Raw genomic sequence first — 12,199 nt, 5'->3', positions numbered from 1 at the left:
ACTGTTATTTTTTTAAAAAATATTATTATTACTACATTTATTTATTTATTTAGTTTGCTTGCTTTTTTGTGGGGGGCGGTTTATTGACCGGTTCTTGACCGTTTATTTAACCCGTATGTTTTCTTTATTTTAATTTTCTGCTGATAAATGTTCACTAACGGTTCAGCGTCTGCCGCGTGGAAGCACTCCCTCTTGTGGGTGTGATCAAATTAACCATGACGTCAGCTGAGCGAGAAGAGTGCGTGCGGAGCCGCACGCAGTCACCTCAAGTTCAACTACAACTCCCAAGAAGCCATGCGACAAATGCGAACTACAAAACCCACAATGCAACCACAACGCATGCGCAGCATCGTCAAAAATGTTTAAGTTGACTACAAATTGTTCGGATAAGAACTACAAATTGTCGCGGGCATGCGCAGTAGAAGCTCCGAGCCCTTTAAACATACTGTACGTGCAAAGATGGCAGCTCAAGTCGACTTGCTCCGTGCGAAAGTGAACGACGAACGGATAAGGGACAACTATGACAGATTCATCAAAGAGAAGAAAAAGAAGAAGAAAAGGGATTTGTCGCCGTCAGCCGACAAAAAAGAAAGATTTGAGAAAGTGGCGAAAAAGGTGAAGCTCCATCATCACCATCACCACCACAACCACCAGCAGCAGCACGCCGAGAACCGGAGCCACCAACCGCATCAGCTGCAGCAGAACCCCAAAGCCCAGAACTTCAGCCCGGATAAACACGTTCTCCACATCCACCACCACCATCTCCTCCACGGCCACCACCATCACGGTCTCACCAACGGCACCAAGAAGAGCCTGCAGCCCGCTTTCCCAGCTCCGAAGCGAGCCGTGCCCACTCAGCCACCTGCGCTCTTCACTTTCACGCCCCTCAAAGTGGTGAAGGCCCAGCCGCAGGAGCTCAAAGACAAGCGCCGGGAGAAGGAGCACAAGCTGAAGCTGAAGAAGGAAAACTCGGAGGCCAACGTTAAGCTTCCTGAACTGAAGAAGAAAAAAGGTGAGCTTATTATTTGAGTGTTAACGGCTGGAAGCCGTTTAATGACACCAGATCATCACATCACAAATGTCAACAGTAGCTTGTAAACGGATAATTTTAGCTAGCTAGTTTATTATATGGCCAGTTCAGTAAGGATCGTAGTGCTTACATTTTAAACATCTTAGCTGACTGTTTAAAATTAGCCTTTCTTTTCAGTGAATGAACAATGAATTTTAAATTAGTCGTTTTAATTTAATCTCTAAGCACTGGTTTACCGCCATTTGCTGTATTTAAGTACCATTATTTTTGCTCTATTCATTTTATTATAAATTATTATACATATATTGTTTACGAACTTTTATTTAACTTATTTATTCAGCTTTTATATTAGATTTATTATCATTTTATTTATGTATCCATTGTCTGTCCTTTGTATTTAAATCATTTTAGTTTTCATTCTATAGTTATTCTTTAGATTGTACATTATTGTATTTTCTCTACATTAATCCCGTTTAATACATTGACAGATTTGGATATTTTGGGGCTTTCTAACCTCTTTTGAACATGTCTTTACCTGTTTGTTTTTTAACAGGTTTTCAAACTTATGCAACTGTTTACATAGCATAAAGTTGCAGAAAGAGTGATACACTATTAAAGTTTCTTTGAGTTATTGATTGATAGATTTTGATTTTGTCTTTAAAAATGGCAGAAATGCATATTGTGTTTGTGTTGTGGTATCTTGTCTTTACAAACATTTATACTTCATTCTAACCTCAGAATTACAAATGCCATGTACAAACATCACTTACAACAATATATCTTATTATTAAGTAGTAGAGATGCTATATATTAAGAAAATATGGCATTGAGAGATTGAAGTCGATTATTGTTTTGGAGATAAACCCAGTTTATTTCTCAGCAACACAAATAACTCTCTCCACTTTTCTAATTTTGTCTGACTTTTTTAATTGTGTATTTTCAGAGTTGATGCCCAACAATGAAAATGGAAAGTCTCTAACACTAGAGGAATATCTTCTGAAGAAGAAGAAAAAGAAGAAGAAGCATCGTGACGATGATCAGGGTGCTAAGAAGGTCCGACATCTGCACACCAAAGCGGTTCAGACTGTATGCGCTGGGCTTGGGGCTGACCTCACAGTCCTTGTTAACCCTGAAGCTCCGCTGCCCGGCGTAATAAAGCAAGAAAGCACTCGGCTTCCTGGCAGAGAACCTGCCGACAACTATCCACCTTACCTCCAAGCGCTCAAAATGGGCCGCGCTCCTTTCCTCTCGCATCAGGACCACTACATCCGCAGCTCCTGCCTCCAGACCGGTACCAGATATGGACGCTTTCTTCACGAGGAGAAGCAGCCCAACGGAGGCGGATCTGTGCTGCATGCTTACGCCGACGAGTTGGCGTGCCTCAGTCCAGCTGAGATGGAGGGATTCTCCCGGGAGTTCCTGGAGCTGACCTTTGCCGAGAAGCCCAAAGGTGCAGCGGTCTACGCCTTGACTGTGATCCACGGCGCGGCTTCGTACCTGCCTGACTTCCTGGACTACTTTGCCTTCAACTTCCCCAACACACCTGTCAAAATGGAAATACTGGGCAAGAAAGACATTGAGACCACCACTATAAGCAACTTCCATTCTCAGGTATGTAGAGGAGGGGAAAACAAAGGCAATGTTCTCGACACAACATGGCTTCAAATTTAAACAACCCAACACTCCTAGTGCTCAGTAGGCTGTGCTGTTGTGTATTGAAAAGCACCTTATAAACTCCTCAGGGTGTCCACAGATCTTTAAAAAGTCTTTAATTCATGTGTCTAAAATCAAGGCCTCAAAATGTCTTAAGTTGTTTTTTATAAAGTAAGTTGGTCTTCAATATGCTAATCATAGGTCTTAAATTTTGTCTTGACAGGACTAATTAATCGTATGGCAGAGTGTTAGGGCCATCCTAAGAAAAACTTTTTAAAAATTATAAGAAAAAAGTCATAATATTACGAAAATAAAGTCAAAATAACACAAGAATAAAGTTATAATAACATAATAAAGTCATCTTAAGAGAATAAATGTATATGAGACTAAAGTCAATGTGATACTAACATAATGTAATTTTACCAGAATAAAGTAATGTTATGACTTTATTCTCGTAATTTTATTTATTTATTTTTTTCTTGCCATTACCCTAATACTCCATAGTTTGTACATTTCTTACGACATTTAGGTATTAAATTCCATTCAAAATGGGCTTTAAAAGGTCTTGAAAAGTCTTAAATTTGAGATGGTGAAACCGGCAGAAACCCTGGTTGTGAGCTCAGTCGGTTTGTCCTTCACCAGAATGATAACAAAAAAATGCAACTGGAAAAACCTGAATTCTGGCAAGTTTTATTTGGAAGTAACTTCTGCTCCCGTTCTGACTAGTTTTATTACTCTTATTTTATGCAAAAAAAAAATTGTTAGTGCAAAACAACAGGCAAGACAGCTGTCATTTGCATAAAAACAAAACAATTTTGCTTTTCTGTTTAGAAAAACAGCAGCAGTAGGTACAAGCATTTCTCATTTGTTTACTTTCTAGTATGAGAAGGAGCAATCTGCCATCAGTCCTCTGTGTATGTAAGGGCTGTAAGCTCTGGCTGATGATGATTGTATGTCACTGTGTAATATTTCCCTCTATGCTGTGACTGCAGTGCATGGAAAACATGTGCCAGCAGGTACCAGTTTACACACTAGGATAGGTATATCACAATGACTATTAGACATTAACGATTAAAAAACAATTTTAGATATGGCTGGGAAGCAGTACATTCCTGGTAAAAAACTTCAAAACTTCTAGATCAATTAAAAATTGTGAAAGTCAACAAAATAGTATATTTGTATGGTTAAAGGTAAAAAATTATAAAGCTAAAGATGGAATGATTTTCATCATTGTACTGATGACGACTCTGCACCAGGACAAGTTGCTCTGTTACAGGAAAAGAGCCCAGAGGCCCCACTTAACTTTGGAAAATATCCAGATGCATTTCAGTCTCTGAGGATTTCTGGTATTTGGCTGAAAATGTCTGACTTTAAAACCTCAGAAAAACTCCTGAGTTTTTTTTTTTTTTCTTTGAAAATTTGTGACTTCGCAATGTCCGAAAATAGCTTAGTTTTAACATTGTGCATTGTTGGCTTTAATTTTTCTTTTCCACATCCAATATGTGAAAATATGTGAAATTAATGTAGAAATATTGAGGCTTTTTTGGTAGAAATGTATTTCTTTGTGGCCACATTTGAATGTTTTTCATTAATCTACAATTGCGACAATTTTCCGCTGTACTTGCTAAGCACTTAGAGTTCAGCATGTAACATTTTATCTGTAGCTCTACACAGTTTTAACAACCTGGAGCTCATGTGCAAATAACTGAATGGGTTAATGGGATTCACACACTGTGCTCTACATTACTGGTGTGTAAATGTGGGCGTATCAGAAAGCCATTAGTAGTAATGTGGATTTCTGGAGGGTTTTAGAGCAGAACCTGTCGTTTCTGGCAGGTGACTAATTGTGACAGTTTTTGTTCTGCTAAAAGGAAAAGACAGTGAAGCCTGGATGGTTTTATTCATTCTGATACCATCTGCTTGATGGAACAGCTGTGTTTTTATTATATATTCAGTACTAAAAATGGAATTATCAAGAGAAAACTCAAGTTAGTAATAATGATTGCTGTATTGTCATTCTACAGGATGCAGTTCAACTGTGTTAAACAAAAAAAGCAAAAGTAAAAAATTACAATAAATCTTTAAAAAATGTATTGTATTTTTATGGCCCTTAATTGCTTTCATCATTCAAATTGAGAAAATATTATTTTAGCTTATAGATAAGTGGCTTGTAGCACTTAAAGGTTCCTTTACTTCTTTCCCCAGGTGAGCCGGACGTATTGTTCTGGAACGTACCGAGCCGGACCCATGAGGCAGATCAGCCTGGTCGGCGCCGTGGATGAAGAAGTCGGAGATTATTTCCCAGAGTTCTTGGACATGCTGGAGGAGTCGCCATTTCTCAAGGTGGGAGAGAGATTTATTTTCCTGCTCTTTCAATAGCTTCTGTAAGAGATTGTGTGTGTGTGTGTGTGTGTATTAGTATTTTAGAGCAAGGCAAGCAAAAAAAGTATGTAATCTGTTGTTTGTAGTGTCAAAATATCTTATTTTTAAGACAAACAGAAAGAAAAGCTATTTAGCTAAATTATTTACATTCATCTCATCTTGATTTTTGCTTTGACTTATGCATATTAAGAATATATGCATGCTTTGGAAACATATTAAGAAAATATGGATGTCCAAAGTGTCATTGGCAGCTGGAAGATATGCAGAAACAGAGATGATGCAGGCTAAAAGTGCTTGAATTGTAATAAGAAAAATGGAAAAAAGCCTCAAAGGCTTCACAATATGCATATGAGTTTCATTCCAGAAAAATATGAACATGAAGGGAAAAAATGTCTGCAACAACCCAAGCTGCCAGAAGAGGGAGACATTCTATATTTTAAATGTTATTTATATGTTGTGCAAATGTTATTCAAAATGTACTTTTGATGCCGTCATTTTCAATAAATTCATTGTATATTGGGCTCAGGATAGTTATGAAACAAATTTCATTAGATCTTGAATATTGTTTCAGTATTCTGGCATATATTGTCTTGTAGTTGCAGGAATTACCTTGAATCATGCCCATTTAAATGTATTGTCTGTATCTGTGAATGGTTTTGTAGATGACCCTGCCTTGGGGAACCCTCTCCAGTCTGAAGCTGGACTGTCGCTCTCAGAGTGACGACGGACCCATCATGTGGGTCCGACCGGGAGAGCAAATGGTTCCAACGGCTGATATGCCCAAGTCTCCATTTAAGCGTCGCAGGTAAGAGCTTATGCAAGAAAGTTGGACATCTACCTCTAACTGAAAGGAAAAACGGCTGCTCATCTGCTGCTTTTCTATTTATTTATTTTACTCTTTTAGATCTATGAATGAAATAAAAAACCTGCACTACCTACCGAGGGCCAGTGAACCCAGAGAGGTCCTGTTCGAAGACCGGACTAAAGCCCATGCTGATCATGTAGGTCAGAGTTTCGACTGGCAGAGCACAGCTGCAGTGGGGGTCCTGAAGGCTGTGCACTTTGGAGAAGGGTGCGTTTCCTTGAGCATAATCAGATTTGCCTCACCTTTGTTAACTACACTGCAGAAACACTTAATCTTAACTAATATGTTTAACCAGTTTTTTGTACAAATATTTTAGTACACTTGTAATGAGTCAAAACTAACTTACAAGTAACTTTTCAGCAAGATATTGGAGCTTGTTTCAAGAAAATAATTTCTTAATATTGGTTTTCAAAAAAGTACTAGTTCTACTGGCGGATTTCTTTACATATAACATGGAAAATGTTTTATTATAAGTGAAATAATCTGCCAGTGTAGCTATTATTTTTTTTAAAGAATACTCTCTTCTTCATTCTTAGCTTTTCTTGCTGAAAAGCTACTTGTAAATTAGTTTTGTCTTATTTCAAATGTACTAAGATATTTTCCCTTCAAACTAGACAAAAATACTTGGCAAGAATTGATGTTATTGCAGTGCAGTTGATTTCTCAAACCACAATATAACATGATTATTTACTTGTTTATGTTTAATGGGATCTCTTAAAGGGATAACCGCCCTCGGATTACCAAGGATGTGGTGTGTTTTGATGCTGGGGACTTTAACGAGGTTGTCCAGAGGCTGCAGCTGGATCTTTATGAGCCCCCAGTTTCTCAGGTAAATTCAGATTCCAGTTAAAAATAAGGTCTTATTTTCTGTATATGTTTAATAACGTGCGTGTGTCTTGGTGAAGTGTGTCCAGTGGGTGGATGACGCCAAGCTGAATCAGCTGAGGAGGGAAGGCATCCGCTACATCCGTGCTCAGCTCTGCGACGACGACATTTACTTCATCCCCAGGAACGTCATCCACCAGTTCAAGACGGTGTCAGCCGTCTGCAGCCTGGCCTGGCACATCCGCCTCAAACAGTACCACTCGGCCGAAGACACGGATGCCACAGAGGAGCAACAGCAGCCCAAAGATCTCAGCCCCACATCAGGCCGAGTCTCTTTTTCCTCCCCTGCCAGACCAGACTCCACCCTCACCCCTTGCTCACGACGCCAGCCGGACAGCATCCATGGCGGGGTGGCCAAAACCGAGGAGCCCGAGTTCCAGAGGCCGGCCACGCCGTCGAAGGAGCCTCAGCCGGCCCCTCCTCAGCCCACCAAATCCACTCACCTCCCCCACCTTTACCCCACCCCGGTCCACTCTGGCTGCACGCCCTCGAAGGAGCCCTCGCTGCCAAAGGCTAACAGCCACACCACGGAGATCCCCAAATGATCCCAGCCAGCCCTTCTTTCTTCCAGCTATAGCAGGAAGTATTTAAAATTTTAGACTAAATTTGACATCTGAGTCAATCAGGAAGCTTTTAAATTATTATTCTTTTTTATCTCACAATAATGGTGTGTTTTTGTCTTCTTTTTTTTAACCTACTGTATTGTTATTGTTTAATGGGACAGAATAATATATATATTTAGTTATCGGATGTAAAGAATCTTATTATTTTTAAACTGATATTGTAAATTGCCACACGTGCTGTGTGAAAGAAGCTTTTTTTTTAATTTCACGGTGAACTTGTTTCTTGAAAACTAATTCACCCACTAACCTGGATGTGTTCTTTATCGTTAACAGAATTTCTTCAGCTGCATGAACCTGCCATCTTATCATGTTTGACCCCTGAAACTTATGAAGATCACTTTAATAAGCCCTGGATTATGTATTTTTATTCGATTGATTTGGAAACATGGGCAGCTGTGTGCAGTGAGCTCAGCGCAGATTGGGCAGGGTGTTAATTTAGCTTGGCTGGGGTCACTTTGCGTCAAAGTAAGATTGAAAATCCCCCAGAAATTGGATGTCCATTCTTCAGAGAATCCAGTAATGTTTAAAGCACCATGTACAAAACGTCAGTGGTTTGACCGTTGTAGCTAATTATCAGGGTGGCAGCATATCTGGGAACTGGCAGCCTGATGGCAACAGTAGTAGCATATCCCTGGTGTGTGATACAAATTCACATCATGGCCCTTGCTGGTGTGCTTGGTCACTGAACCAAGATTTTGTAGCAGGACTGACCACAAGCCAGCCTAACCCTGGCCACACTGAGCAGGCATTACACAAAGTAACTTCTTAAACACCATTTACACCACAGCAGCTATGTGCTTGGTATTCTGACGCCACTCTGGCTTCAACAAAAAGAGGATCTCACCAAAGGCAACTTATACCATGTTCTTCACACTAAAACATAAAAACATGTGATGATTAGTCTCTATCCATATAAATTTTAGTATGAGCAAAGCTGCCAATGAAGCTGCAGAGAAGTGCTCACACCTCCAAATTGCACATGTTGACTTGTTGTTAAGCACCTGAGGGAAGATTAAGGTTTTCTGTTGTCTGCAATTCAATATGTTTGGGGAAAATTGTTTTGAGAGAAGAGGAAGCGCGAACAATGTCTCATTAGGTTCATGAATTAATTTCTTTGTTGCGACTAAAAAAGGAGGAAGTGTTTACCGAGGTATGATCCTTCACAGCAGCGCTGTACATCCTGGAGGACGTACAGGATTCTCAATTTTAAAATGAAGTTCCACGTTTTCTGATTTGATACTTGTGGGTGTGTATCCAGTCTGCAGTAGGGTGACACTTGCCTTTAAACTGAAATGACTTTTTCTGAGATCCCGAAGGCCGTCTGAAGCCACTATGAAGTGGACTAATTTCCCCCTTGAAAAACATAATGCAATTATGTTAATAAACTTAAGGCACTTAAATCTTTTTTGCCAGTTATGACTTTGTATTTACAAAGTCATAATTCAAACTTTGTATTAATGTTAACTCGTTTGATTGTTTATATCTTTTGTATATTTATTTTCTGCAGATTCTGATTTCTGATCCGGTATCTCAAGTATCTTTTAATCACAAAGGAGCTGCAAAAGTTGCACTTAGCAATAATAGTCAGTCATTTTTCATGTTTAGAATGAAAATGGAGTGTAATATGTCGTTGTGATAGCTGAGATTATGTGAATGTTGTGATGGTTTTATTGTTTTTTTTCATCAAAATCCTTCGTAAAGTGATGACTTTAGGTAGTTTTAGAAAGAATGTCTAGGATGAAGGCTAGAAATTATGTTCCAAAGCGTCCAGACATTGGATTGAGATTGAGGTCTTCAGTTTCTTGTTTTCAGAATGATGTTTAGAAGGTAGGAAGTGAAGTCGTGCTACTTAGTGCCTTTTGCATGAATAGCCGAACTCAACACTGAAGGCTTCTATTTTTTTGATGACTGAAATGGGAAATAAGTACCTGGTAGCAAATACTTTACACATAATAGTTTGGCTTTTCTAAATCACAGAATGGATTTTTTGCTATGTTATTATGGCTTCCATATAGTCTTGACTTCTTGTAGCTCTTCTTTCTTGAAGATTTTTAGATTTAGTTTTTTTCCCCTAACTTGTCGGCATCATAAATTACAGACAGAAAGATACAGGATGCATACATTGTTTACCCTTGTAAAATAATCCAATTATGCTTAAATGGGAAAAATACAATTGGAATGCAAAGAGATATTTTTTAATAAATAAATGTGCAGTTGCAGCATATCCATATGCATAACATTCAATATTTATCAGGATTACCATTTTATCATATCGCTTTTAAATAATATGGCGAAGAAGCACTGAAAGATGCAAAGTCCGCTCTGTTTGAAAGACAAAGTGCAGCGCTCATGAGGATTCGTTATACCCGTTTTCTTGTTTCACACTGAAAGCATAAATGCGATCACAATCTTCAGACACATGGACATTTAAATTTAGTCCTAACATCATGCAACAGCTTTGCCTTGAGCACAAAATAAAACTTAGACCTATAGAAACTCACTCCAAGCGGTTTCTCATATCTGAATATTTAAAGTCCCACTTGAGTCAATGTTGCTTTTTGTTTTATAGAAGGCACTGTTCAGTAGTTAAAAATTTGCTTTACTTTATAAATTGCACAAAGACTTCGCCCTTCCTGTGTGTTTCCTGATGGGAGGTGCTGCTGCACAGAAACGTCTGTTTCGGCTTTTCTTTGCTCTTCTTCTGCTGTGTCGGATGTTTTCTTGACAAATTTGTAATAAACCTGCTTCTGTCCCAAAGTCACTCAGTAGTGCAGTGTATCATTTTGAGACCAAGTCTCTTCAGATCCAGCTCTCCGGGTAGCTCCGAGGACCTTTTGGCTTTCCAAAACGGTTCCCAAATCCTGTGGAAGGTAAAGATGATTTCAGAAATTAGATTTGTGATGGTTTTGTTTTATCACCTGGCAAAAGTATTTTTAAATCTATTAGCTGCTTTTTATGATTCCCTTTTCACAAATCCAAACTCCAGTGTATTCTTAATACAAATTCAAAGCAGACTTTATTGAGCCAAAAGGATATGATGTAGTAAATAAAGAGGTGAAAGTAGGGGAAATTTCATGTGGTCAACAAACACAAAGATAAAGTATTGCATAATTGTGAAGTGGAAGTAAAATTATACATTCGGGCACAACTACTGACTTCACATATGTGCATCAATTTTAATTCTTGCCACAAGTTCTCAGTTTGTTTTTGGTCTGGACTTTGACTGGGCTACTTTATTGAACCTTTAACCAGTAAACTATTAAGAACAAGTTGTTATTTACAGTGACAACCTGACAGGGATGGGAATTAAATAGTGTGGACAAACAACATTAGCTTCTAAAAAGCAAAGGAGGTGAATTAGCAGTGCTTGCCATCAAATGATGGTTTCATCCAGGGCATACTACTTTTGGAACATGTCATGACGATCATGAGATTGACAATCTCCAGTCAGAAGATTCACTGCGAGACCAACTGCTACTGGAGACCCTTGCAGCCCACAACATCACCATCCACAGCGACTCTTGGATGACGTAAGTTATGAGATTTAAATTAAATGTCTTTAAAATTCATGTATCTAAAATAAGGCCCTTGAATGACGTACTTTTTAAATGAAATAAAGTTTGCCTTTAATACATTAATCACTCATCTTACATTTTGTTGTGGTAGGACTATTTAATCATGTATATTGTTTTTTTGATTTTCTTCACAGGACTTTTCTGTCATCTGCAGACATTATCACTGCGTTCTGTGGCTTGAGGTGGTTGCGGCTACCGGTAACTAGCTGCTAAAATAATCTAGATAGCTAGCAAGCTTTCTCATGTCCATCATGGGTAAGTGCAAATTTATTGCCAGTTGGCTGGATGATGTTCATCTAAACCATGGACTCACTTCTTTTGCCAAACCACACAATGTACAATTTTATTTTGTACATTTTTCATTATTTAGGTCTTAAATTCCATTCATAATGGAATCTTAAATCTGAGTTGTTCAAACCTGCAGAAACCCTGAAAAAAAAAATTCCTGAGTAGAATTGAATCGCCACAGCATGATTCTGCCACCAGCATGTTTCAACATGGAGAAGGTACGTTCAGGGTGTTTGCTTATCCTCTCAAATAGCTTTTCTCTTGGAGACCAAATAGTCTCATCTGTATAGGCCACTTTCATCCAGTGACCTGAAAATAATTTGCACAGATGAACTCTACTTACTTATTGCTTAAAGGTAGTTGCTGTACTGGATTTTATTTAGTGGTGTCAAGCTAAAAAAGGCTAATTATAAATACATGGAACACTTTTTTGGAATATTTAAAAAAAAACATTTAAACCACTTATGATTTTTCTTCCATTGCAGAATTTTGCTTTACTTTGTATTTTGTCCACTACATAAAATTCAAGTGAAATAAAATATAATATAAATAAAGTTTGTGGTTGTGACATGACATAAATTGTACGTTGAGTATAAACTGGCATGTTGACTTACCAAATTTAAACACAGTAAATGAGCTACTATGTGAGGTGGGAGTAGCTCCAGCCTGAATTGGAGGCGGTGGAGGGGCTGTTTTAGCTAGGAATAAAGTTTTCACACAGTTAATTTGAGAGAAATTATTAGTTTTATTAATGACGTGAAGTACAGAATAACATTACTTACGTTTTGATTTATGCCTAAAAAGTTTCAGGCTCTAAATAAAGAAAAGAAAATTATTGATATATGCTTTAAATCAGTGGTTCTCAAACTGATTTCAGTGATGTACCCCCTTAAAAATA

The 12,199-nt window shown here is 38.3% G+C and overlaps 2 protein-coding genes across 2 annotated transcripts in view; one reads left to right on the top strand and one right to left on the bottom strand.

The window, feature by feature from the left end:
• Positions 1 to 396: 396 nt before the first annotated feature.
• LOC102223544 (round spermatid basic protein 1-like) lies at positions 397 to 10,199 on the top strand. Its single transcript, XM_005798964.2, has 7 exons — positions 397 to 1,012; positions 1,974 to 2,641; positions 4,889 to 5,026; positions 5,728 to 5,870; positions 5,970 to 6,137; positions 6,651 to 6,759; positions 6,836 to 10,199. Exons 1-7 carry the CDS (start codon positions 412 to 414, stop codon positions 7,358 to 7,360), a joined length of 2,352 nt encoding a protein of 783 aa, XP_005799021.2. The 5' UTR covers positions 397 to 411; the 3' UTR covers positions 7,361 to 10,199.
• LOC102223284 (tyrosine-protein phosphatase non-receptor type 22-like) overlaps positions 9,619 to 12,199 on the bottom strand; it is a 22,047-nt gene continuing 19,466 nt past the window's right edge. Inside the window, exons 24-26 of the mRNA XM_023335798.1 lie at positions 12,084 to 12,114; positions 11,916 to 11,999; positions 9,619 to 10,299 (exon numbers count right to left, since the gene is read on the bottom strand). Coding sequence (XP_023191566.1) covers positions 10,238 to 10,299; positions 11,916 to 11,999; positions 12,084 to 12,114 — 177 coding nt within the window. The 3' untranslated portion in view covers positions 9,619 to 10,237. The remainder of the gene's footprint in view (positions 10,300 to 11,915; positions 12,000 to 12,083; positions 12,115 to 12,199) is intronic.

Source organism: Xiphophorus maculatus, chromosome 1 (genome assembly GCF_002775205.1).
Source record: "Xiphophorus maculatus strain JP 163 A chromosome 1, X_maculatus-5.0-male, whole genome shotgun sequence".
NCBI lineage: Eukaryota > Metazoa > Chordata > Actinopteri > Cyprinodontiformes > Poeciliidae > Xiphophorus > Xiphophorus maculatus.
Note: the sequence above shows the minus strand (reverse complement) of the source record. Positions and strands in the feature narration are given on the sequence as shown.

Coding starts and splice junctions, on each gene's coding strand:
- LOC102223544 (XM_005798964.2), top strand. CDS start 412: ATGCGCAGTAGAAGCTCCGAGCCCTTTAAACATACTGTACGTGCAAAG. Junction 5,027..5,727: donor AGGAGTCGCCATTTCTCAAG/GTGGGAGAGAGA, acceptor ATGGTTTTGTAG/ATGACCCTGCCTTGGGGAAC. Junction 6,138..6,650: donor GCTGTGCACTTTGGAGAAGG/GTGCGTTTCCTT, acceptor GATCTCTTAAAG/GGATAACCGCCCTCGGATTA.